Source organism: Carassius auratus, chromosome 27 (assembly GCF_003368295.1).
Source record: "Carassius auratus strain Wakin chromosome 27, ASM336829v1, whole genome shotgun sequence".
NCBI classification, from domain to species: domain Eukaryota; kingdom Metazoa; phylum Chordata; class Actinopteri; order Cypriniformes; family Cyprinidae; genus Carassius; species Carassius auratus.
In genome coordinates, this window is record NC_039269.1 from 28888790 (window position 1) to 28915900 (window position 27111).

At 40.0% G+C, this 27111-nt stretch overlaps 1 protein-coding gene across 3 annotated transcripts in view; it reads right to left on the bottom strand.

The window, feature by feature from the left end:
- Positions 1-25490, bottom strand: part of dsg2l (desmoglein 2 like) — a 40179-nt gene extending 14689 nt beyond the window's left edge. For all 3 annotated transcript variants that reach the window (XM_026207046.1, XM_026207047.1, XM_026207045.1), the window contains exons 1-7: positions 25366-25490; positions 24328-24450; positions 23814-23969; positions 15969-16107; positions 4624-4784; positions 3825-3959; positions 3429-3614 (exon numbers count right to left, since the gene is read on the bottom strand). In XM_026207046.1, the coding sequence (XP_026062831.1) occupies positions 3429-3614; positions 3825-3959; positions 4624-4784; positions 15969-16107; positions 23814-23969; positions 24328-24450; positions 25366-25413 (948 nt within the window). In that variant the 5' untranslated portion in view covers positions 25414-25490. The remainder of the gene's footprint in view (positions 1-3428; positions 3615-3824; positions 3960-4623; positions 4785-15968; positions 16108-23813; positions 23970-24327; positions 24451-25365) is intronic.
- Positions 25491-27111: the final 1621 nt, after the last annotated feature.

Sequence of the window (27111 nt, forward strand, 5' to 3'; positions counted from 1 at the left end):
TTTTTTTGTTAGAAATAAATATATAGGATTCATATATATGACTGTTTTTTGAGCAGTCGTGAGTTATAAATTCAAAATAATTTAATTAAAATCCATTCATTCCAATGAGGTTAATACTGGTAATTTTCACATTATATGTTCCTATAAATTTTATAAAATTTTTATACATATAAACAAAAAATTTCTCATCAGTATCTATCTACTAATTTTTTTATTTATATATTTGTTGGTCGGTGTATTTGCAATATATAAAAAAAAATTCACATTCACTCACAAATGAGAAGTTGCTGATCAGATACAATACTGTAGCAGTTAAAAAATATTAAGTTGTTACTGTTTTATAAAATAATTATTCTCTGGGTCCAATCGGACCCGGAGTGCAGAAAAAATGAACGTTAATGAATGAATACATCATTAATGATTTTGAATGCATCATGAGGTTTAAGTATGTTATTTTTGTTGGTATTGTTGTTTGTAAAATGTGGGTACAACAGACTTTGAAAATGTCAGTGAAAACTTGCACTTATTGCAGTCATTATATTTGACTTCTCTGAGAATGATGCTGTTTCCTCAAAACAGCAACAACTAAACTGAGAAAATATTAAGTGTAGCCTCAGTGCGGCGTCTGCTTGGATAGACACAGAGTTCTTTCAGTGCCTGGTACACAGCTGTGATAAGGACGGTGCTAAATTCCAGAGCAGCCAGCACAGAAGCATTAGATATCCCAGATCAGTAGAGCAAAACCAAGTTAACAATGTCCACAATATGCATGGAGAACCACAGCAGGTTCCTCCACAAGCTTCTATGAAGCAGATTTCTTTTCTGTAGAAAAAAGACCAGTGTCCTCAGCTTGCACAGATTGTAGTGATTAAACATTTGCCTGTGGACTATTTAGCCCATGAGCATATTTCAAATCTTGCACAAGCTGAGAAACTGCCACTGAGGAAAAGGCAGTGCTAATAGAGCTAACAATGCAGATATGATCTATTAATCTAACATTCACAAATGTTTACAGAACAAGCAGGAACCCATTGTGCCGTAGTTTTCTCTATTTCTGTTTTATCATGTGATAGAAAGTCTGAGGCCTTTCCGAGCCGTATGGCTGACTCGTCAAAATCTGCGGCCTGTTATGTATCAAACTAATATTGGTGATGAGACAAAATGCAATGACATCAAGTTAGCTATTTTATGATTTCCTAAGAGTTTGACTGTTTTGCTATTGCAGGGGAATTTTAATATTTTTACATAGATAATGCAGAAAACAAAACTAATTTTTTTTTTAATTGTTGTAAACACTTTTGACCTGATTCAGCATGTGCATGGACCCACACACAAACGTGGACATAGATTTAATCATCAGTAGGGGTATAAACTGTTCATCCAATGTTATTAAGGATGGAGCACTATCTGATCACTTCTGTATTTTCTGGACAACGGGAGAAGCTCAGTCTGCACTGTTGGCCACCTGGTGCAGGACCCCTCCCGTAATTCGTGGTCAAGAAGGGTCTGCTCTACTGCTTCGCACAGTGGTGGGGGGAGGACAATTGTTTCTAGTAGTTCATCGGACCAAGGTAGAGATAGTCGCCAAACTGGCCCACTCTTCTCCAATGGCAGGACACCTAAGCATGAAAAATAGTATCCAAAGAATACGGGATCTGTTTCACTGGCCCAGTATGGACACCGAAGTCAAGCGGTACTGCCAGACTTGCCCAACCTGCCAGCGGACCACTCCTCAGTGTGCTCCCCCCAGCCCGTTGATACCACTACCCATCATTGCCAGACCTGCCCAATGATGGGTAGATGGGTAACAATCCCTGGGGTTACCTACCAGGTCCATTCCAATGTGGACGAAGGGCACCTCAATGATGGGTAGTGATATCAACGGGCTGTGGGTAGGACGCTGAGGGGAGGTCCGCTGGCAGGTTGGGCAGGTCCCACTACCCATCATTGAGGTGCCCTTCGGCTGCACTGGAATGTACCTGGTAGGTAACCCCGGGGATTGTTGGATGTGGCCAGAGAAGCCTGCGAACAGCAGCCCATCCCACACAGAACTGTGACTGAGCATGTACGGGAGATGAGGGAGCGAATCAAGAGGGTCATGTCACTCTTAAAGGAACATCTGGTGGAGTCCCACGCACCCAGCAATGGATATACGACCGACCTGCCCAAGCCCGGGAATTTCAACCAGGTGAGCGAGTGCTTGTTCAGGTACCTACAGCCACATCTAAGTTCCTGGCATCTTGGCAAGGGCCATATACCATTACAGAGAAGGTGAGGCCAGTCACCTATCGGGTTCGCCAGCTGGGTCAACGGCAGGAGCAGGAGCTATACCATATAAATCTCCTGAAGAGATAGCCTGCTCCACCAGAACAACTGGCAGTCCTCGCTAGAGTTGAACCTCCGGTCGTGGATATGGGGGACCAGTTGTTAGTGAACAGAAGATGAAGCTAAGCACCCTGGTCAGTCAGTTTGTGGATGTTGTGGAAGTCAAGTCTTTAGAGAGCTCCTGGGATGGACCAGTGTGATCCAATATCACCAGGCCCGACCTCATCATCTGGCAATGTCCCTAACGGGTTACCTGAGGCTCACCGGCAGGCTATCGAGGAGGAAGTTTAAAGAATGCTAATCGAACCATCACGTAGCCCGTGGTCCAGCCCTATCATTATGGTCCCCAAACCAAACAGCACTCTCCTCTTCTGTAAAGACTTCTGAGATCTCAAGCTTCGACAGATACCCCATGCTCCGAGTGGATGAACTGCTAGAGCGACGAGGTAGGGCACGCTTTATTTCTACCCTGGACCTAACAGCCAGCCAAGGCAGAGTCAGTGTGACCAATGATACACCGCTCCCAGAACACTCAACGGGGAACACCTGCTGATCATTTTCACCTGCACTGCATCAGCAGGAGGCAATATATACAGAGAAAGAGAAGGAAAGGGTGAGCTAGTTCTCCAGAACTCATGTTGTCCTCTCCCTCAGCTTACAACCTCCGGCGACTGAGGATCAATGCTTCACTTCACATGAATACAGACTACCCTGTACGAAGCCTGGCAACTGAGCATGACCGTTCCAGAGCACCGTTCACAGTATTTACTCAATTTGTTCAATAAATCACCCCCCGGGGATTTGTCTGGCAATTCAATGCCTCGTCTGTGTCCGTGACTCTCACTTACCTTGCTAGGTAAGGTATACTTTACTGTGTATATTGCATGTGTAAATCAAAAATCACCTTTCTGCTATGAACACACGGCACATCTCAGTGCAGATTGTTTGTTTAATCTGTCAGAATGTAATGCAGGTTTTGCAGAGATGCTGTTGAACGACAGTGCAATTAAAACTATATTCATCTTGACAGCTGGTGTGTGCAAAGAAAAACAAAGCAGTGTTTGTAAAGGCATAACAGAAAAATGACAGACTGATCAGTCTACCTTATGAAGAATCAGGATGCCTTCGTTGGTCTTGTTGTCTGTGATTATGGAGAAATAACCAGCTTCATTTCCTGACACGATTGTGAAGATGGCCAGCCAGTTTTCAGTGTAGATCAGATCCGCGTCGATTGCTTGAAACCTCATCACTTCCACATTTCTAGTGTTTTCCTCCACACGGCACTCATACTGAAAACCAAAGTAATTTTGCATAGATGTACTTTCAAGAACAGCTAACCTAACTAATTATTTTCTGATATTACAAAACATTTCCCATTAATCAAATGTATGATTAACAAGTATGTGCATAAACATTTTCCCAACAAATAATTAACTAAAGATGTGTAAAATTTATTTGGTACATATTGGTGTGGTAATGCTCAAAGGACAAAATCTCACAGAGTTTTTCTCCAAAGTGGGAATGTTGTCATTGACGTCAAGAATATTAATGATAGCAGTTCCTGTTCCTGTTTTTCCACCCTTATTTCCACCCATATCGGCTCCAATAATAATTAATGTGTATCTTTCTTGTTTCTGTAAAGAGAACAGCACATACATCAATCACATGTGGAAGTAAACATGCAATACAATTCGCATTGCTAACACTTGATTTTTGGGGACAAGTTCTCACTGTTAACTAGCATGTATACTAGCATATTGGCTGTTTATTAGTACTTATATACCACATATTAATGTATTGTTCTGCATGAATCATATGCTATACCTAAACTTAACAACTACCTTCAAACTATTTATAAGCAGCAGATTAGGGGTTTGTTGAGATAAAAGTCCTAGTTAGTAATGAGAATTGCAATTTAAAATAAAGTGTGATCTTTTAAAGTGTGATAAAGTGAAACACTTAAGCAGAAAAATTAAAACTTCACCATGCAAAATCAATTATGCTTCTGTAAAAACGTAATTTGCATTTCCTGATGGAAAAATAAATTATTGCAGTGCAGCAATGCATGAATGAAGTCAAGTCCGTGGCAAAATTATCCATAAACCTAGAAGAAACCACTATTTAGAATATCAGGAAATCAGACGTTTTCAATCTTTAATCAAAAATAAATTTGATTTAAAAAAAAAAGTCAGAAACTACAAAACAAAATTTGAAAATATTCTGTCTATTGCGGGATTCAAGCTAAACCTATTACTGTCTGGAAATGCAGTAATCATTTAAATATTAGCGACTGCATACCTCTCTGTCGAGCATGTTGTGCTGGACGTGTATCCCACCAGTTTCTCGATTGATGAAGAACATGTTCCCGGGATTCGGTTCCATAATGCTGTAGGCGATTTTTGTATGCAGAGTTCCTTCTTGATCTGCGTCTGTTGCGGTGACCGTCATTACAAAATGACCTGAAAAATTACATGCGGTAGACTTAATACAAATAAACTTTGAGAAACGTTTAACTGTATTCAGTATTGTTCAAACAACCTGTAGAGCTGATTTTGTCTATATATTGGCAAATGTAGTTTGTTTGTTTTCCTGGTAACTCTTTAGGGAACACATACTCATTAAGAGTTTTCCCTTAATAAACTCCTGAGTGAATATGTGAACCTTTAATGAACAAACCAATATTATTTGAAAAACTTGCCACTGCCTAATTTTTGCAAAACTTCAAAATCACCTAAAGACGCTGACAAAACATGTATTCCTATTCACACAAATTATGTTTACGGGCAGATTATCCTTTCACAGTACTGTATGACCTCTTAAACACTTGATTTGTAAACTACATTTTGACATTTGCAAAACATAAACAGTTTGTGCTTTTCTTGTCTGCATTAATCTTGCTTTTCTTGTTCATTTGGAACAGCATTGAAATTGTGATGTGGAGCGTTCAAGTATAAGTCATGATAACAAAACTCAACGGCTTGTCAAAGCAAGCTAAAATGGCATGTTTGCTTTAGCAGAAGTGTTTTTATCATTTAAGTCAGTGATCCTCAAATCTGGCTCGCGAGATCCACTTTCCTGCGAAGTTTAGCTCTAACCCTAATCAAACACGCATGAGTTTGCTATTCAGTGTCTTCAGGATCATTAGAAAATCACAGGCAGGTGTGTTTAATTAGAGTCGGGGGCTAAACTCTGCAGGAAGCTGGATCTCGTGAGCCAGATTTGGGGATCACTGATTTAAGTGAACACTGACAAAATCTGTGCATAAGCTCAGATCAATGAGGCCTATATTAATCATTTAAAAAGCAACACATAATCTGTGCTCATTGAATATAAGATCTATTCTTCTTTCCCAATAGCTGTCACACAGCCCTGCTTACACATATAATTGTTGTTTGTGAGAATTCATGAAAATTATTTAAAAAAGTACCAATTCTCTTGCTGAATCTGGGTTAGCCATTGTGTGCAATTAAAGACAGTGGTCTAAGACCATGCATTGGTTGTTGTGGGTAAAATAAACTACCTTAAATACAACTCTACTGACCTTTGAGTTTGACTATGGGGTCAAAGTCTTCGGCCTCACTAACAGCCTGGCAGTTTTTAAAGTCCCGGTTAAAGCCATTCTTGACATGATTTACTGTTATAAACACTATGTATGTGCCTCAGTGATATCTTCATTTTTTTTCCAGAGATGAGGCCGAACACATTCAACATTTCCTAGCAATTGATTTGTGTACCTGAAGTAAGTGACACATCTGTTCTCTGTCATTACTCAACAAACAGTATGGCCATGCATCAGTAAGATCAAGGCAGTGTCGAGTATATCCAGTTCTGAGTAAAATTTCCTAAGTGTTGCATTCAAAATCATCATTAAACCAAAAGATTGAACGTTTTTTTTTTTTTTTTCAGTTTTGCATTAAAGAACACAAAAAGCCAGAGAGTCTCATACCACAGTTCATGAACGTTCAATGACAGTTTTGCACTGGATTTTGTTATTTTTTCAGCTGAGTGTTTCTTGCATTTGTTATCAGTCATGAGTATGACATGCTCTCTCCAGCACTCAGCTCTCAGAGTCGTGCTGTTATCAGCCTCGGCTCCAGACTTTTTAAAAGTGTTTGGGGGAGGAGAAGAGGGACAGCGATATGAAATGGCACAGTGAAGTGGTGGACAGACAGACTAGCGACATCAACTATTCAAATGTTTAAAATATATAAATAATATGTCTGTTGATTTAACATGTAAATGTAGTGTGATTAAAAAATAAAGAGAGAAAAAAAAAGCTGCAAGCAGCATTGAAAGGCCACCTGGTGCCTTTGGGAAAACAGTGAAACTTTAAAGGAGTAAATATAGGAGGAAAATGTCAAAGTCATTTATATGAGCCAAACTTCCTGCTGCCAGCTGGTGGCGCTATGACTATTACTGAATATTGCCATGTAGATGTCTTCAGGCCAAAACTTTTATCAAACATTTAAATTTTGGTGCAGATTAAACATGGCATGTTTCAGTTAGTGTAAAACATGACATATCCTATTGCCAACAGGTGATGCTATGATTATAACTGTATATTGGCCTTTAGATGCTTTCAGACCATGACTCTAACCAAACATGAGAAGTCTAATGCAGATTGCATGTTTAATTTAGTGTAAAACAAGTCATTTCCTGTTGCCAGCAAGTGGCTTTATGACTGTTACTAAATATGCGCATGGGAATTTGTTCTGAACCAAACTCTTAATCAAACGGCTGATCGGACAATGCTTGCCTGAGTTATAAAAACTTCCTATTTCATGATGAAACATCAAAGTTTGTCTGGCCACCACGTATACTCCCTTTGACGAAAACTGAAGATCTTTTTAAGATCCCAAAGGCTTTAGTTTACACTGATCAAATTTGGTGTTCATCTGTTTAAATCTCTAGGAGGAGTTCATTTAAATACAACACCTGAAATGGCAAAAAACTTACAGAGAAAATTCAAAATGACAGACTTCCTGTTGGGTTTCGGACTTCGTAGCTGGGGAGCTCTTTGTAGGAACTGGTGTGTTAAATGTGTCTACCGAATTTCGCACATTTACCTGTACCTGTGTTTCGCACAAAACACAGGTACTTCGTTGAAATGTTATAGGTGGCACTACTGAGCCATTTTACCACACCCACTTCTAAAACCCATATCAGATGTAAATGTTCACCACTTCTGGTATGCGTGCAAAGTTTCAGGAGTTTTCGAGTTTTAAGGCCTAAAAAATCCGATTCATTTTGGAGAAGAAGAAGAAGAAACTGACCCATTCCAAAAGGGTCCTCGCACCAAAGTTTAACTTTTTAAACACATTATTGTCTGGTTTAGCTCAATTTTGCAAACGAAAATAGCCACAGCAGAACTGTTGTGCATCAATGAGCAACACTCTGGGTTTCATTATTGAATGAGTCTGTGGTTGATAATGAGTCAAATGAGCCAATAATTCAGTAATCATTCATACACACATTGGGCTATGCACAGTCCAGTTGTTAAGTGTTTTAAGAACAACAGTCTTTATGGTTATGACTGTGTACAAAAAGCATGGCAAAGATTTCATCAGGATAAAAGAATAGGGTGTGGAAAACTAAAAAGAATTACCTAATAGAACCTATTTGCACAAAGCCAAAAACATACAAAAAAGAGATTGATTTTGTCATGATCATGACAGCTGGAGCACCAAGATGAATTTCATCATCTGCCCTGATCAGACAAATCACCTGGCCTGAATATTATCAAATCACTGTGAATAGTTTTAAAGAGATATATGTATGTTTGTACAGTATGTATGCATTGGCACAGAAAATGTTTGTGTAAGAATATAAAAATACGGTTGGCTTCAGTAATGGTGGGATTTTGATTTTATAATTGAAACCAGTTCTATTTCCTTTCACTCCAGACCACCAGAGACAGTGCTGAAGGCACTAGGGAAAAATCTCCCTCTGCTCATGCTTGACTGAGAATCGAATGACAAAGTTTTCACCTTGTGACTCGTGACATGCCTTGAAATATATTTACCCCTTAGCACGTGACCTCAACCTCTTTCTCATTCTCGCTTGTTGAGTATATGATTGTTGGACTTCCATCTCGCGGCACACAGCAATCGTGAGATAGGGATTTCATCACACAAGAGACTTCAATCTGCTGAATGGATCCTGGCAAATTTGAATGCCTCTGTGACAATATACACTCGAAAGACCTGGCTGCCTCGGCTGAGATTGTATTCGCTTATGATCCCGGCGTGAATCATTAAGGCGTGGATTTATCAACCTTTTGGGGGAGTATTGATTTACCATATATACACTTCAATGTTCTACATGCCTCAATGTCATGGATATCATGGATGGACATCGCCAATCTCCTGCTTGTCTAGGTATTAATCATCTAAGGGAGGCACTGACTAACCCGTGCCAGGAATGCTAAAATCTAGAATCTGCTTTGGATAGTTTTTACTTTCATCCAATATCACCAAGCATCTCAAAGTGGAAAGAGGGCTAAGAAATCTTCTAAATCTTCTAAATCTTCAGATTAGCACGCAAAGTTGATTGGATTTTCTTCTGCCGTAGAGTTGTTATTGCCATTTCTGGCTAAAGCTCAGCCTGATACAGATGTACAAGAGAAAGTTCAGCCTGAGTTATTTATGACACCCTCACCAATGATGCATACAGGACAGGATTTTGATGTGATGTCAGTGGCTGCCACTTACTCACTTTTTGAAACCATTCCAGATGTTACTTTGGGTGCTGAGGAAAATCTGCCTACAGATCCATCTTAGCACTCTGGCAGTAAGGCTGTGTCTGAGAAATCAGGTAGGTCATCTTCCGTCCTGGATGGAATGTTAAAAGCTATGCTTGCCCACATCAATCTAGATCCCCCATCAAACAACAGTGGGTTCTGAGAATATTTTTCTGTGTTGTGCACAGAGAACATAATTTACAATGCCTCAGTGCAATGACTTTACATCTGTATTGGTGTCTGCATTATAAACGTAGCCTGCACACTGGCTGTAATGCAAGAACCAGACACAGTAGGACTTGGTAGCATGCCACCTATAGAATCTAGTGTGGCAGCCCTTATTGTATCTCCTGATGATGGGCTTCTTGAGAATGTTGAGTGTAGGAGTGTAGCATACAATGCTACAGCGAGCCTTGACCATGTTTCTAATTCTTTGGCGCACATGCTTGTGGCTCTATACTCCTCTCTGAGAGAAACTTAATCTGACCTGTTAGTGACAGACTTAAGTAAATTTACCTTGCAGACTATGGGTTTTATTGCCAATCACTGTGGAACAGCCTTAGGTACTCTTGTGCAAGCTCAATGGCAATTTTGGTTGGCCCAGTCCTCCTTGCCGGAGGTATGTAGGAACAATTCGCAGAGATTGCTGTTGGTTCTTGGTCAAATTTTTGACAAGCTGCTCAGGAAGCCTTGGATAGGCGCATATCAGTATCTGAAACTCGCTCCCATCATGTGGGGACTGCCCCAGGACCCAGGCCTCCTCTAGAGTCCTCTGGTACTCATTTTCACAATGTTGGTGTAAGACCCATTTATAGATCTTCTCAACATTTTCACCATCTGAACTTTCAGACTACTCCACTACCACCTCCTCCCAGACATGAAGGGACTTAACCACGTAGACATCAGTCTCACATCCGACCCCAGGTCCACAACATCACCCTACCCGCACACCTTTACAGGAAAGCATTTGCGGGAGGATTAACGCTCACATGTCAATAGTGAGATTTTTCACGGAAAGTCAATTGAATCATTGGAGATCAATAACAATAAATCTGTGGCTCTTGATTACCCTTTCGAGGGGACCTCCTGTTCACAGACAGACAATAGTTTATGATCTACGTCAGGCATAGGCACTTGCACACAAATTTCAGGTGTCGTTGTGCAAAGGTGCTATAGAACACATTGATCCCCAAGTTGTCAAGGATCCAGCCAACCAAGCAGAGTCAGACCCTACAGCTCAACCTCCCCGTTCCTGCTCACCTGAGTAAACTGACATATAAACCCTCACTCACAGACACCTAACGTCTGGACGTCTGGTCTCATTTATCGCATGTGTGTTAGACTCACCCGACTCCCGACCTCCAGTCCGCAGATCACCTTCATCATCATCGTCGTACATCTGCTCTTCTACCTCCCCTGCCGCTTCCAGTTTATTCTTTGTAGCCAAGAAAAACGGAGGCTTAAGACCATGCATTGATTATCGGGCCCTTAACAAGCAGACCATACTGTACAAATATCCCCTTCCCCTGGTACCAGCAACACTCGAGATGTTGAGAGGGGCTTCCATCTTCACCAAGTTAGACCTGCGCAGTGCGTACAACCTCATCCGGATACGGAGGGGGGATGAATGGAAGACTGCCTTCATCACACCACCAAGGCACTATGAATACCGGGTCATGCCATACGGGCTAGCAAACTCGCCCTCTGTATTCCAGGCCTTCATGAATGAGGTGTTCCAGGACTACCTACTTCGGTTTGACATCCTAATATACTCCAAAAACAAGGCCGATCATCATCTTCACATGACACAGGTTCTCCAAAGACTGAGGGGAAATCAACTGTACCTCAAACTCAAAAAATGTGAATTTCACCGCTCCTCTATTCAATTCTTGGGCTACATCATTGATGCCAGGGGTGTACAAATGGATCTGAAGAAGGTGGAAGCTGTCTGGCAGTGGCCCATTCCTACTTCTGTCAAGGAACTCCAATGATTCCTGGGTTTTGCTAATTTGTATCGCTGCTTCATCAATAACTTTAGTACCTTAGCAGCCCCCCTCACTTCCCTCCTACGGAAGACGCCCAAGCATCTCTCATGGTCTCCAGCAGCATCACAGGCATTCTCCCAGTTAAAATTAGCCCTCACTACAGCTCCCACTTTGGTCCACCCTAACCCGGATTTGCCCTTCGTTGTTGAAGTCGATGCCTCTACGACAGGTGTGGGAGAGGTGTTATCACAGCGGGAGGGTGTTCCACCAAAGCTCCATCCGTGCGCCTGCGGGAAGTCGTGGCCTAATGGTTAGAGGGTTGGACTCCCAATCGAAGGGTTGTGGGTTCTAGTCTCGGGCCGGACGGAATTGTGGGTGGGGTTAGTGCATGAACAGTTCTCTCTCCACCTTCAATACCACGACTTAGGTGCCCTTGAGCAAGGCATCGAACCCCCAACTGCTCCCCGTAATGGCTGCCCACTGCTCCGGGTGTGCTCACAGTGTGTGTGTGTGTTCACTGCTCTGTGTGTGTGCATTTCGGATGGGTTAAATGCAGAGCACAAATTCTGAGTATGGGTCACCATACTTGGCTGAATGTCACTTCACTTTCACTTCTTCTCCAAGAAGTTATCCCCGGCGGAGCAGAATTATGATATTGGCAATCGGGAACTGCTAGCCATCAAACTTGCATTGGAGGAATGGCGTCACTGGCTGGAGGGAGCCAATCATCCATTTGAAGTTATCAATGACCATCGTAACTTAGAGTACCTCCGGGAAGCTAAACGCCTAAACCCCTCATCAAGCCAGATGGGCACTATTCTTCACCCGGTTTAGATTCACAGTGACGTATCATCCAGGAACAAAGAACCAAAGGGCCGAAGCCCTTTCCCGCATTCATGCCCCAGACCAAGCCACCCGGCCACCAGAATCCATACTCCCTCCAGCCATCATTGTCAGTCCCATCCATTGGGCTCTACATGATCAGATTGCCCAAGCAACTCTTACTGAACCTGCTCCACCGGGAGTTCCCGAAGGGCTAACCTATGTCCCATCAGCTCTACGACTGCCCCTGATGAACTCCTCCTTAGGGTTAGGACATCCCGGCAGCCAATGAACCCTCTCGCTCATCTGCAACCAATATTGGTGGCCTGGCATGTCCTGAGAAATCAAACGCTTTATTCAAGGATGTTCCACCTGTGCCATCTCCAGCGTACCACACCATCTTCCTGAGGGGAAGTTTCTTCCACTGCTTATTCCTCGCCGACCCTGGTCACACATAGGAGTAGATTTCATTTCAGATCTGCCCAACTCTAACTCCTACACTTGCATTCTTGTGGCAGTAGATCGTTTCTCGAAAGCCTGTCGCCTTATTCCACTAAAAGGACTGCCATCAGCCATGGAGACTGCTGAAGCCCTATTCAATCAGCTATTCCAGAACTATGGGCTACCCAAAGACATAATCTCGGACAGAGGACCTATTTACAGTTTTTTTTCCAGTTTTTATTTCCAGAGTTTGGAAGGCCTTCTTCCGTCTCCTAGGGGTATCCGTAAACCTAACATCTGGCTACCATCCTCAATCGAATGGTCAGACGGAAAGAAAGATAAAGGAGATCGGACGGTTCCTGAGATCCTACTGCCATGACCACCAGCACACTAGGAGCCGATATCTTCCCTGGGCTGAATATGCTCAAAACTCTCTCTGCCAGTCCACCACAGGCCTAACACCATTCCAATGTGTGCTTGGCTTCCAGCCACCTCTGTTCCCATGGTCAGGAGAGCCCTCTGAGGTCCCAGCAGTCAACTATTGGTTTCAGGAAAGCGAGAGGGTTTGGGACTCTGCACATGTCCATCTGCAAAGGGCAGTTAGGAGGCACAAGAACCAGGCAGACGTTCACAGAGCAGTAACCTAGGGATATACGCCTCCGGCTGTCTAGACGCAAGCCGAGTCCCAAATACATAGGGCCATCCACGAAATCACTTTTACTTGCGTTGGTGTATGGTTCAACAGGTTAACTAGAAAGGGGCTCTTATTTATTTTATGTATTTGATGCTGTCAGTCAATGACTGATTGTTTTATGTTATGGTGTTATCATGTTATGGTACCATATTATCATTTAAAATAAAATAAAAATTATATTTATTGTGTAATTGTACAGCATATTGATGAACTTCACATTATTTTATATGCGCTTTTTAAAGAAACATAAAAAGATGAATAATAATAATAAAATAAATAGCATTGGCTTACAATCAACTACCACAGCTACAGTCAACTGAGTGCTAACACTAATTTGTTCATCATAATCAAGTTTATTTTCTCATGGGGACTAGTCTTGCTAGACTACCTTGAAAGAATGAACTTGGAAGAACACAAGAACATAGAACGCAGCTTTGTGATAATTGAGATGTGCTGTGGTCAAGCACAGTAGTAGCAAATGTACAATAAATATTACATAACATCACAAACAAATGTCATAGCGAATTATAACATATTCAAATTTCATGTATCATGGATACACAATACTTTCATATTATTCATATCGTTTTATTTTACACTATGTATTTGTTTGTATATTTGTTACCTATGCTTTGTCAAATGCTAAGAATTTTTTTATATGTCAGTAAAAACATTGCAGACTTTCTCCAGGTCTTTATCAGTTTAATAAAACTGCAAAACAAAAGTTTACTTTCACAAGCAATTGTGTATTTACTTGCAGCATATATTGAGAAACACTGACTCAAGAGTCAAGAGCAGTGAGTAATTTTCTGTCTCTCATTTTCTTGGATTTAACATTAAAGACACCGACAGCAGAGCTAGTAAATAAGGTGTGGTCACTTTAAGAGACAGTGCATCCATTATAATGATACTAATCCGATTTCTTTCTCAACTGTTTACTTTCACTTAATACATAACTGAACAAACTTTTCAAGATAGGAATTTTAAGATATTTTGTATGTATTTGTCAGTACAAAAGAAAGAACAGGCAGAGTCTGTGTTTAAGCACTTTGAGACACGTCTCTGTGTGAGCCCTTAACACCAGAACACCGGGGGGTGCTGAACTGGGCTCTTTTACATCTTTTTCTGTTTCTTTAAACAGGGATTTGTATTTGTTCATTCAGGTGCAGGAGGACAGGAACTTCCTGAAGGAGATCTTGGTTCGGTGTTGCTGTCCGTGAGATGCGGCTCTTTGAGTAGCCTACTGAAATGATAAGCATTCATGACAACGTGCAGCCTATCAACTGTCCTGAGCGTTTTTTTAGGCTGGACTCAGCCAGTCAGTTGAGATCGCTGGGGGTCCCCCCTCAGCCGTGGGCCCCTATAATCGTCACCACATTTCACCCCACTTGCGACGGCCCTGCCCTCCGCCTCTCTTTCTCCCACTTCACTTTCTGTCCACCTACTCTAATATCTGAATTAAAGCATAAAAAGGCAAAATAAAATCTTTTAAAAAAGAGGATCATGTTTTAAGGGCACAAGCACCAGTGGTGCTCTGGTGGAGCACCGGTGGTACCTGCATTCGTGCTGCAACATGAGGTGATGGTTATGGATGAATGCCAAAACAAAGGGCCTCAGGATCTCATCACAGTATCTCTGTGCATTCATAATGTCATCAATAAAATGCACGTGTTTGTTGTCCATAACATACGCCTGGCCATACCATAACCCCACCAACACAGTGAAAACTGTGATTCATCCATGGAGATGCACTGCACATTTTAGAGAGGCCTTTTATCATGACCAGCCTAAGACACACCTGTGCAATAATCATGCTGTCTAATCAGCATCTTGATATGCCACACCTGTGAGGCGTATGGATTATCTCGGCAACACGGATTTAGACAGATTTGTGAACAATATTTGAGAGAAATAGGTCTTTTGTGCACATAGAAAAAGTCTTAGATCTTTGAGTTCAGCTCATGAAAAATAGGGGCAAACACAAAAGTGTTGCATTTATAATTTTGTTCAGTGAATATGGGCGCTAAGCTTCTCTTGTTGTTTAATAGATTTGGCACAAAATCTCTTGATATAAAAGACAAACTTCCACGCAAAGGATATTTAAAACGTGCAAAAGTGTATTGGCTAAAACAGCAAATGCTAAGACTCTTCTTTGCTCTTTAAACATTCACCTTTATAGACAGTGTTTTTTAAGTACAGTAATTAAGTACTTGGTAAAGTCATGTAAAGATATTTTTCAACCAAAAGGCTAATGATACATGAGGCAGCTTTTTGAGCTGTAAATAGGCAACCAGGTGATACACATGGCCCAAGACCAATCTAAATTATCCATAAATGTGGGTTGCACTTTATTTTACAGTACTTGTACTTACATGTACTTATAGTGTACTTACAGTGTACTTATCTAAGAAAGTTCTGGTAATACAAGGTAACTACATGGGGTAGGGTTAGGTTTAGGGGTAGGTTCAGGGTAAGTACCTAGTTATTACATAGTTATTGTAATTACTATAATAAGTACATAGTATGTACATGGGGAACAGGACTGTAAAATAAAGTGCTACCGAAATGTGTTACCCATTCCCAACGGGAAAGTGCCCAAGCAAATTTGCTCAAAAAGTTACCCTGTGTATCATCAGCCTAATAAAAGCTTATCACTGTTCATCATGTCCACTTGTTGCTTGCAGCACCAGCCAATTCACTGACATGCCCTGAACTGGTTTGTAATATTATTACATGGTGATGTAATATTATTAAGTTGATAATGCATATTGCTGTGTTTTTATTATGTTGCTTCAGGTACAGTACAGTACAGGAGTGTCGCTAAAGGTTAATGCTTTATTGTGTTGGAAATATCCCCTACACCAAAGTTTTGCAGAAATGTAGGTGGAAGCACATGTTTGCAGTGAGTCTGATTAGGCTAATTTCATGATTGTGTCAAAAGTATGATGAATGATGGCAGTACCTGTTGCGCTCCGCTCATAAACAGCTCCCATTGTCAGGTTAAACACAGGAGCACAATCGTTCTCATCCTCCACCACGATTCTCAAATCAATATTGTTCTCAGCATAACTGCCATCCAGAAATTTGGCCACCCCTTGGAGCTGGAATACAGGAACATATTTAAACATTTCACAAATTACATAAGAGTCATAACAGCCATCTTCTACATTCAGTATAAATTCTTAAAGTCACAGCATATATATATATATATATATATATATATATATATATATATATATATATATATATATATATATATATATAATCTGATTAATGACAGACATTTATATTTCTCATCCATATCCTTTTCTCGTCACCCTTCATTTTCTCCTTGATTTGTTTTCTAAAACTGTATTCCAGGACATCAGTGCAATACAATGCAATACACCAAACACCCACTCAACTAAACACAAATTAAGTATTCCTGATAGAGATGATCAGCCAGGCTGTCCAAGAAATATCATGAAACCTTGCCTTTTCGGTTAACCATGTCAGAACTCCTCTGTTTGACTCAGGAGATTCTGTTTCTCTGATCGGTCTAAGTATTGAACTCTTATCAACAAGCACAAACTTTCTCTATCCATTCATATAAGCTTGCTAAACTATTTTTTTTAAAGTTTAAGTCATTTGTTGTCTAGTGATGGTCATGTTCATGCAAGCCTGGTGTTTGCAGTTAATATCCAAATAAACAAACTTTTACCTCAGGGCTTATGAAACAATCTGGTAAAAACTATTTAGAATTCCATCACTTGCTGATGAGTGCATTGTTTCCCAACCCAGTGTTTTGATATGTAAAAAAAAAAAAAAACTCCCACACAATGACATAGAAAAGGGAGGGGAAAGTCCGCCTTTATAGACAGCTGTAGAGGAGAGCACATTCCAGGGCCCAGTTTATGTCAGGGCCTCTCTCTGACCACAATAGAGGACAACGGTTTGCTTCATTTTGATGGGATCTTGGTGGACTAACATTAGAAAACTGTCCAACCCTATCAGATAAAGATTCCAGGACGACAGCCAGACACTATTTTCAAGAGGGTAAGAAAAATACCTTTGTTGTAAAGCCCAGGAAGCACAGGACTTCCTACTGGTCAAAATGCAGTTTCTTTCCTTCGCTCACCAACAGACTGATTCATAAGGTTTTGGACTGTGACCAACATAAAAAATTCCATAGGACCCCTGGACGCAGAAGCAGTAGGTAAAACAAAGAGAGAGATCACAGAGTTCCATCCAAATCCATTCATAACTATGCTCTCAAACATTAAACTGATGCAAACTACTACACTACACTACTACACTAACTACTAATACAAGTATTCTCAGTGACAGCAATGTGTAGTGCAACATCTTACACAAACTCAGCTTTTCAAGGACTAATGAATGCATGCATGAAAGTTCAGTCTTCTTCCATCAGGTTTGGACTCGGTGTGTTTGTAACACTGCAAAATGTATTGAATAACAGCTACACTGTCTCGTCAAGGAAAGGACTGCAACAGATCACCAACATTCTGAGCCTCTGGCCCATGAGGGAAGAGGCAATAACAGATACCAAATCCTGAGTCTCCAGCTTTAAGTCAGCAACAGATATGACCACGTTCTAAGCACCCAGCCTGCGAGGAGAGAGATATTAAAGTCTTCATCCAGCGAGACAACAACAGAGGCAGCACGTCCTGAGTCTCCATCCTAAAGAAACGATGCGGATGGACCAAATTCTGGGTCTCTAGCCCAGAGATGCAGAAGATACACAGACATCCGGCGAGCAATCCTTTATTACAAGGTACCTTTGCATGCATGTTCCAGGCAACGACCTTCTGCACCTACTCCAGAGCCACATCTGTGTGTTCCAGATTTTAGTACCCTTTGGTGCTCCAGGAGATCAGCATCCTCCATCACTTCGTGTTCAAGGCTGTTGAAATGGATTCTGGCTCCTTTGCCCACTGCATTGCTACTAGCACAACCAGTGGATGAAGTCACCGCCACCGGACGGCTCACTATCACTTACCCAAACCTCTTCCAGAGACCTTGCAATTTTTGTATATTATCAGTAGGCCATATGGTTTTCTAATTTACATTAGATATTAAAGCTGATTTTAGTTTTTAGGTCTCTAGGTTGGCGAAAGCAAAATTCACCACACAGTGTATCTTGAGTAAAGAAATGCTGTACTTATTCAAACCTCAGTTCTTTATTTACGCTTGTGTTGTGAAGAAGTAGATGTCTGTCTTCAAATTGCACGTTCAAATTGCAAATTCACGGGAAGAAGGAGGTAGGAACCGGCGGACAATCAAATCAAAACTTTAATAACCAAATAAACACAAAACAGCACGACAGGCCCTCACGGACGAATGTCGCGCACAAATAAAAACCAAACACAAAACAAAGCCCAGGCCTGGTCCTCTCTCGTCCTTCACTGTCATCGCTCCTCTTTTGTATCCGTCCAATCTCCTCCATGGGACTCGAGACCGGTGAGTGGAGCAGGTGTTTCCAATCACTCCACCGGCCTCGCTCCGTTCCCACAGATCTCGGCACCGCCCCACTCGTCACACAGACATAACGATGACCAATAGGACTGATATCAAATAATAATAACAAAATATAACAGAGATAAGAAAGTTTTTGATAATTTTCTATGGCACACTATTGGGAAACACTGGACTAATGGATCCTCTGCAGTGAATGGGTACCATCAGAATGAGAGTCCAAACAGCTGATAAAAACATCACAATAATCCACACCATTCCAGTCGATCAGTTAACATCTTGAGAAGACAAAAGCTCTGTGTTTGTAAGAAAATTATTACACGGCTCTGTGGAATACTTGATTCTGATTGGTCAGTCGCAACTTTCTGAGGTATGTTATTCCTCGATAACAACCGGTGCAGAGCCAGAGCCAGTGGTAGTTTTGTAGGCAAACATCAATGCCTTGTATTTTATGCGAGCAGCTATTGGTAGCCAGTGCAAATTGATAAACAGAGGTGTGACGTGTATTCTTTTTGGCTCATTAAAAATTAATCTTGCTGCCGCGTTCTGGATTAATTGTAAAGGTTTGATAGAACTGGCTGGAAGACCTGCCAAGAGAGTATTGTAATAGTCAAGCCTGGACAGAACAAGAGCTTGAACAAGGAGTTGTGCAGCATGTTCCCAAAGAAAGGGCCTGATCTTCTTGATGTTGAATAAAGCAAATCTGCAGGACCGGACAGTTTTAGCAATGTGGTCTGAAAAAGTTAGCTGATCATCAATCATAACTCCAAGGCTTCTAGCTGTTTTTGAAGGAGTTATGGTTGATGTGTCTAACTTGATGGTGAAATTGTGATGAAACGATGGGTTTACTGGAACCACAAGCCGTTCTGTCTTAGCAAGGTTAAGTTGAAGGTGATGATCCATCAACCAGGAAGAAATGTCTGTTAGACAAGCTGAGATGCGAATAGCTACCGTCGGATCATCAGGATGGAATGAGAGGTAGAGTTGAGAGTCAGCAGCATATCAGTGGTATGAAAAGCCATGTTTCTGAATGACAGAACCTAATGATGCCATGTAGACAGAGAAGAGAAGTGGTCCAAGAACTGAGCCCTGATGCACCCCAGTAGTTAGACGTTGCGACTTGGACACCTCACAATAATCCACACCATTCCAGTCGATCAGTTAACATCTTGAGAAGACAAAAGCTCTGTGTTTGTAGGAAAATTTTTATGAAGCTCGGTGGAATACTTGATTCTGATTGGTCAGTCGCAACTTTCCGAGGTATGTTATTCCTCGATAACAACCGGTAAAAGCTGATAACACAGGCTCATCCGGGTAACAGCAGTCGGCGCTGTACTCTTGCTAGGAACAGCTTTTCTTGGTGGAAGCTTTGCTTTTTTAATTATGAAAAAGTGTGTGAAATATTTTTTATTGAATTATTCACAGCTTAAACGAACAACTATATTAAATTTCAGGACCTGAAGATGCAAGCCCTGGAAATACAAGGCATTAAAATGCAAGTACTGTTAATGCAATTAATTTTTTTTTTTCAGACAGTGCTATTCAGCATGCCTTTTTGTTTCAAAGACATACGTCATTATTTTACTTCCATAGGAGGTCAGTCCATCAGGAGGAAACATTTAATTTAAAAGTCTGTAAAAGTGACTTTGTGCTTCTTTGGGATGGCACAATCAAGCAACGTTCACTTGCAGAACGCAAGCTTCTAGAGGCACATAAGTCTGAAGAAACAAATTTAGGTAAATGGGTGCAGAGCCAGTGGTAGTTTTGTAGGCAAACATCAATGCCTTGTATTTTATGCGAGCAGCTATTGGAAGCCAGTGCAAATTGATAAACAGAGGTGTGACGTGTATTCTTTTCGGCTCATTAAAAATTAATCTTTAATCTTAATTAATCTTGCTGCCGCGTTCTGGATTAATTGTAAAGGTTTGATAGAACTGGCTGGAAGACCTGCCAAGAGAGCATTGCAATAGTCAAGCCTGGACAGAAAAGAGCTTGAACAAGGAGTTGTGCAGCATGTTCCCAAAGAAAGGGCCTGATCTTCTTGATGTTGAATAAAGCAAATCTGCAGGATCGGACAGTTTTAGCAATGTGGTCTGAAAAAGTTAGCTGATCATCAATCATAACTCCAAGGCTTCGAGCTATTTTTGAAGGAGTTATGGTTGATTTGCCTAACTTGATGGGAAATTGTGATGAAACGATGGGTTTGCTGGAACCACAGCAGTTCTGTCTTGGCAAGGTTAAGTTGAAGGTGTTGATCCATCAACCAGGAAGAAATGTCTGTTAGACAAGCTGAGATGCGAATAGCTACCGTCGGATCATCAGGATGGAATGAGAGGTAGAGTTGAGTGTCATCAGCATAGCAGTGTATGAAAAGCCATGTTTCTGAATGACAGAACCTAATGATGCCATGTAGACAGAGAAGAGAAGTGGTCCAAGAACTGAGCCCTGATGCACCCCAGTAGTTAGATGTTGTGACTTGGACACCTCACAATAATCCACACCATTCCAGTCGATCAGTTAAATTATTTTTTAAATTATTACACGGCTCTGTGGAATACTTGATTCTGATTGGTCAGTCGCAACTTTCCGAGGTATGTTACTCCTCGATAACAACCGGTAAAAGCTGATAACACAGGCTCATCCGGGTAACAGCAGTCGGCATGTACTCTTGCTAGGAACAGCTTTTCTTGGTGGAAGCTTTGCATTTATTTAGCTAATAAAATATAAAAACTCGATTCAAAATGGTGTTAAATTATTTAATTATGTCATCCTGGCATTGCAGACTCACTCTCATTTCATACAAACGCAGCTGCTGCCATTTTGCTACTATTTTTTTTGTACCCTTTAATGGATTATAAAATAACTAATAAACTGTTAAGATTGTAAAATATTTTCATTTAAAATCTTTTATTTCCTTATTTATGTGGTGAAAAGTTGTGTAATAGATGGTTTGACTGCACCGTTTCCCTTAAATGTCCATCTAGTTTGAATTTGCCGCTTTCTCGCAACTGCTGTGTTCTTGAAACTTTGTGTTCAAATATTTCAACTCAGATCAATATTTAGTGTCTAATTATTTACTTATGTGGCAAATAGCTTCACATCGGGGTCCTGATCACCCTGTAGGGGTTTATTCTGAGAGAAGAACCGGATGGATGCACATTATCCCTTACATAACACTTCCTCTAGTGAAAAGGTCAATCTTAATTAAGACCAATCACCGTTAACAAGTAAAAACAGTCTAAAACAGTCCTAAACAAATATGTGGGTGGATTTTTAACTGATGGACTGGAGTTGAGTGGATTACTTGTGGATTACTGTGATCTTTTTGTCAGCTGTTTGGATTCTCATTCTGACGGCACCCATTCACTGCCACTGATAAGCAAGTGATGCCATGCTACATTCCTCCAAATCTGATGAAGAAACAAACTCATCTACATTCAGGATGGCCCAATTTTTTTTTTTTTTTTGTTGGGTGAACTATTCCTTTAAAACGTGCCATGTTTCTAAATCCACTGAGATTTCTGAATGTGCATTGAGCTGGTTTTAAAATTGATTCAAAATTTTTAATAATGAATCATGATTTCTCTGTGAAACAAATACATACTCACCAACTCAATGACATTGCAACTATTTGTCTCTATTATCTGGCTTCAGAAGTGGACATTCAATTGAGACTCCAAATCTTCAGTACTTATCCTGCTTGATCTGTCCACTGTTTTTGACATGATTAACCACCAGATCCTCATCAACATTATTGGCAAAGGGCATCTCAGGAACCGCACTCCAGTGGTTTGAGTCTTACCTATCAGATAGGTCCTTCAAAGTACCTTGGAGAGGTGAGGTGTCCAAGTCACAACATCTAACTACTGGGGTGCATCAGGGCTCAGTTCTTGGACCACTTCTCTTCTCTGTCTACATGGCATCATTAGGTTCTGTCATTCAGAAACATGGCTTTTCATACCACTGATATGCTGATGACTCTCAACTCTACCTCTCATTCCATCCTGATGATCCGACGGTAGCTATTAGCATCTCAGCTTGTCTAACTGACATTTCTTCCTGGATGATGGACCATCACCTTCAACTCAACCTTGCCAAGACAGAACTGCTTGTGGTTCCAGTAAACCCATCGTTTCATCACAATTTCACCATGCAGTTAGGACCATCAACCATAACTCCTTCAAAAACAGCTAGAAACCTTGGAGTTATGATTGATGATCAGCTGACTTTCTCAGACCACATTGCTAAAACTGTCCGATCCTGCAGATTTGCTTTATTCAACATCAAGAAGATCAGGCCTTTCTTTGGGAACATGCTGCACAACTCCTTGTTCAAGCTCTTGTTCTGTCCAGGCTTTACTATTACAATGCTCTCTTGGCAGGTCTTCCAGCCAATTCTATCAAACCTTTACAATTAATCTCGAATGCGGCAACAAGATTTAAATAAATAAATAATTTTTAATGAGCCAAAAAGAATACACGTCACACCTCTGTTTATCAATTTGCAGTGGCTTCCAATAGCTGCTCGCATAAAATACAAGGCATTGATGTTTGCCTACAAAACTACCACTGGCTCTGCACCCATTTACCTAAATTTGTTTCTTCGGACTTATGTGCCTCTAGAAGCTTGCGTTCTGCAAGTGAACGTCGCTTGATTGTTCATCCCAAAGAAGCACAAAGTCACTTTTATGGACTTTTAAATTAAATGTTCCCTTCTGGTGGAATGAACTCCCCAACTCAATCCGAGTCCTTAGCCATCTTCAAGAATCGGCTTAAAACATAAAACATTCTATTCTAATTCTATTCTTTAAAAATTACAAAATAAATCTTAATAGCTTTCTAATCTTTTTGTATTCGATTTGTTTTCTTTTAATTTATTATACAATTAACAATAGCAAAAAAAAAAGACCTCTAACACTAGCTTGTGCTATTCTTTTTCTATTATATCTGTTTTCTTTTTATTTATTATCTTATTTAAAAGTCCTTGCTCCATGTACTGTGTTAACCTGAGACTTGTTAGAGCACTTATATATCATTATAGCTCTTTTTGTTGATTGCTTCCATTGTCCTCATTTGTAAGTCGCTTTGGATAAAAAGCTGATTTTTAATATGAGCTGCACCTCATTTAGTAATCGAGTCATTCAGACAGAATGTATGACATTCATCATGTCATGACAATCCCAAATCCAGCTCTCCTGTGAAAAGTTGCTGCTAGATGCTATCTCAAGTTCTCACTGACTCATCAATATCCTTCCATAGATTAGTCAGGCTAGGACAGACACCCATGCAATAAATGTTTATAATCGTGTGTAAAAGATGAAAGATCTGCTCACATAATAAACGGGAGTTTTCTCTCTGTCTAACACTCCATGGATCCTGACCACGCCAGTCTCACTATTAACAGTGAACAAGTTAATGGGAGGCTTATCAGCACCAATTCCAGTCAGTGAATATTGTATACTTGTCCTGGTCTCCTCATCTGAACGGATCTGCAAACAAATCCATTTAATACAGTTAAAAAATTAGAATAATGTAAAACAATATATTTTTTAACAATGCAACGTTACATAACTAAAGTTTATTCATACTACTAAATGATAATTCATTGCAGAACATTGGAAAACATGCTTAAAAAGTTTAAATCTGGCAAGATTTTCCAAAATACCACCTTAATTTCCAGCTCAAAAGTTCATAAAAACATCACTCACTTATGTTTGATAAGGTTCTGTTGCATGTTAAATATGATTATTCATAATAATAATAATAATAATAATAATAAGTGCCCCCCCCCCAGCCAAAAAAAATAATAATAAACACTCAAGAGAAAACCAAAAACGAAGATCTTACTTTGGCTATGAATTCCCTGTTCGTGTAATCAACATTTTCCTTCAGTTTGTGGGGTGGGATAATCCACTCTCTCTTCTGTCTGATTTTCTTCTGTTGTCCTTCTGACGCTGAAGTCTTCAGTATCTACAAAAACACAAAAACGTGTCCATTCCAACTAAATAATGTGATAAATTAAACTGGAGAGGAGTAAAACAGGTAATATAACATACATACTATATGACAGATTTACAGCTTGATTGCTCTATGCAAACAAAAAATAATAATGTTCTGCTCACAAGACAATAATTAACATGACTTTCCCCCCATAAATCCAGTTTCCCGTTTCATCTTAACCATGCTCTCGAATTATTCTGTTCTCTGCTTGTAAACAAGTATATTTATAAATAAATTTTTTGCTGGCTACATTGTGTGCGATGGTGAAAATAAAGCCATTACTGCGGGGAAGTTGATTTCAAAGTACTACAGATAACAAAAAAAGAATAATTATTATATAGTTTGTGTTAGTTTTAATCAAAATAATGCCCTGAAGAATCAGCCTTCCCTTGAGGCCGAAGACCTTTTGTTTTGACTTCCTCTGTAATTCCCACCCTGAGTCAGATTATGCTCTTCCTCTGGCAATCTGGCAATGCAATGATTTAACAAATAACATCTATCCATATGAAAACAGAGTCAGTATTAAGAGACATCTAGCCTGTATATAGACTTCTTTAATTAATATCTTCCCAGGGTTCAGTAAACTCATAAACCCCTTGCTGACTATCACACATCAGTGAGAGAATGAGCTCCTGAGAGAGCAAACCCACCCACACTCGATCCTAGCTGTGAACACGAACAGAAAACAGCACCTTACACACGTCAAGCAGACTGAATTATTGTGCTTTTTACACGCATTGTTAAAGAAGCGTTCAGAGAGGGTTTAGAAAGAAAGAAAAACAATAATATTGAAGAAACGAAACTTTGAGGATGCATAAAAAAGATTGAATATTATTATATACAAGTCATTATGAACACTGGAAACTTTTGAGTGTGTTTGCTCACCGCCAGAACCAGCGCCCCGAACAGTAGACTGCCGCAGACCTTCGCCATTCCTCCGTTACTCGCGGAACTCTGACCCGGACTGAAGAGCGGTCAGCGGCGGGCGGAGCTTCGGGAGAGCGCGGAGGGACACACCCTCAGCACTGATAACAACACCATCAACATAACGACTCAAAATAATAGTCTACCACAAATATAAAACATATAAAACATGCATTGCATTACATTAGACTTACTGCATTACATTACAGCTCACCATGAACGTTCTCAGATCTATCACTGGCTCTCAAAGTTTTTAACGTTTATTCAGAGTTATGGCTTTCGGCTACTCATGTTCTCTAAATGTTACTTGGCAAAAAAGCATCGTTTATATTAAACCTTTTAGTTGGATGTTCAGCTGTCGTTTTTAAAATGTTTCAGAAAACATTCTAAAGTAACATTCCCAAAAATGTCGGCAAAATTATAAAATAGAATGTTCACATGTAACGTTCTAAAAAATGTAACATTAAAAGAATGGACGTTTGGAACGTTCATCCAGAAACAACGTGTTCATGGTTTTCATGGGAGAGATAACAAAACATGCTTCTTTTTTAAGTTCATCTGGGTATGCAGTGATTTTAAATAATTAAACTCAAGATTTAGCAAATTGGACAGGTCTTTTTATTTATTTATTTTACAGTTCGTGGTTTCAGTTAGGCCTGTGTTCATTGCTCTTTGTTGAAATTCGTATGCCCTTGGTAACTAAATGACTAACTTTAGACATTACAAAAGATGAACTTTTGGCACTAGTGTGAAATGCGGGATTATTGGATAATCTTTTAATTCCCCCTTTTCTGCTTAGGAAATCATTTGTATAAATTACTTCTCTACAGGTTAATCTCAGTGTTCAAACTTTTTAATGCTCAAAATCTGATTATTTCCAAGGACCTCCTGCCTAAAACACTATTCATGTCTATTTAAAAATAGTAAAGAATATAGAATAGCTGACTTTTGTTTGTCTTTGTACAAGTCAAAACAAATGAGGTCTTTTCTTTTAAATAGTTAGCAGTATCTTCTAGCTCTATGTAACATGCACAAGATTGAAATGAACATTTTCCCGTGCAGTGATTATATTGTATGCGAATAACCATTATACCAAATCAAGTCAGAGTAATTTCTCAGGTATTATAAACATTGCAAAAGTGTTAAATGCAAACTCCTGTATTGTAACAGTGACTATAAGGACACTAAATTGTTGAGATGAGAGCTACAAATGAACACGGAATCAAGTATAAAATATAAAGGATGTTCAATTTCACGTTTACACTCAATAGTGTACACTAAATACACTTATAAGGTATTTCATAACAGTTTAACTTTTCCACTCACCCATCCAATCCTCACCTTAAACCGTTTCACAACTCAAAAGAAATGCAAGAAACAATTTCATTGTTTCTTCTACATCTTCCCAAACAAAAGTAAGTCAAGATAAGACACCCATTAATTGCTCTTAAAATATTTTTTGGCCAGAATTACTGGAAATGAAGCCAAGGATTTTGCAACTATGTGGGAGTAAAGGAGTCACTGGCACAATGTGGATATTAAAGACAGAGCTGGTCTATGAGGGACCGAGTTCAAGTTCAACATTTTTTTATAGAATGAAGAGAATTCTAATTTTTAGTCACTATAAATAATAGTCCATGAAAGCTATGCGAGTTATGCAAATAAATGTAGAGAGAGCCTCTGTGTCACAAACAATGCTTTCTTTCA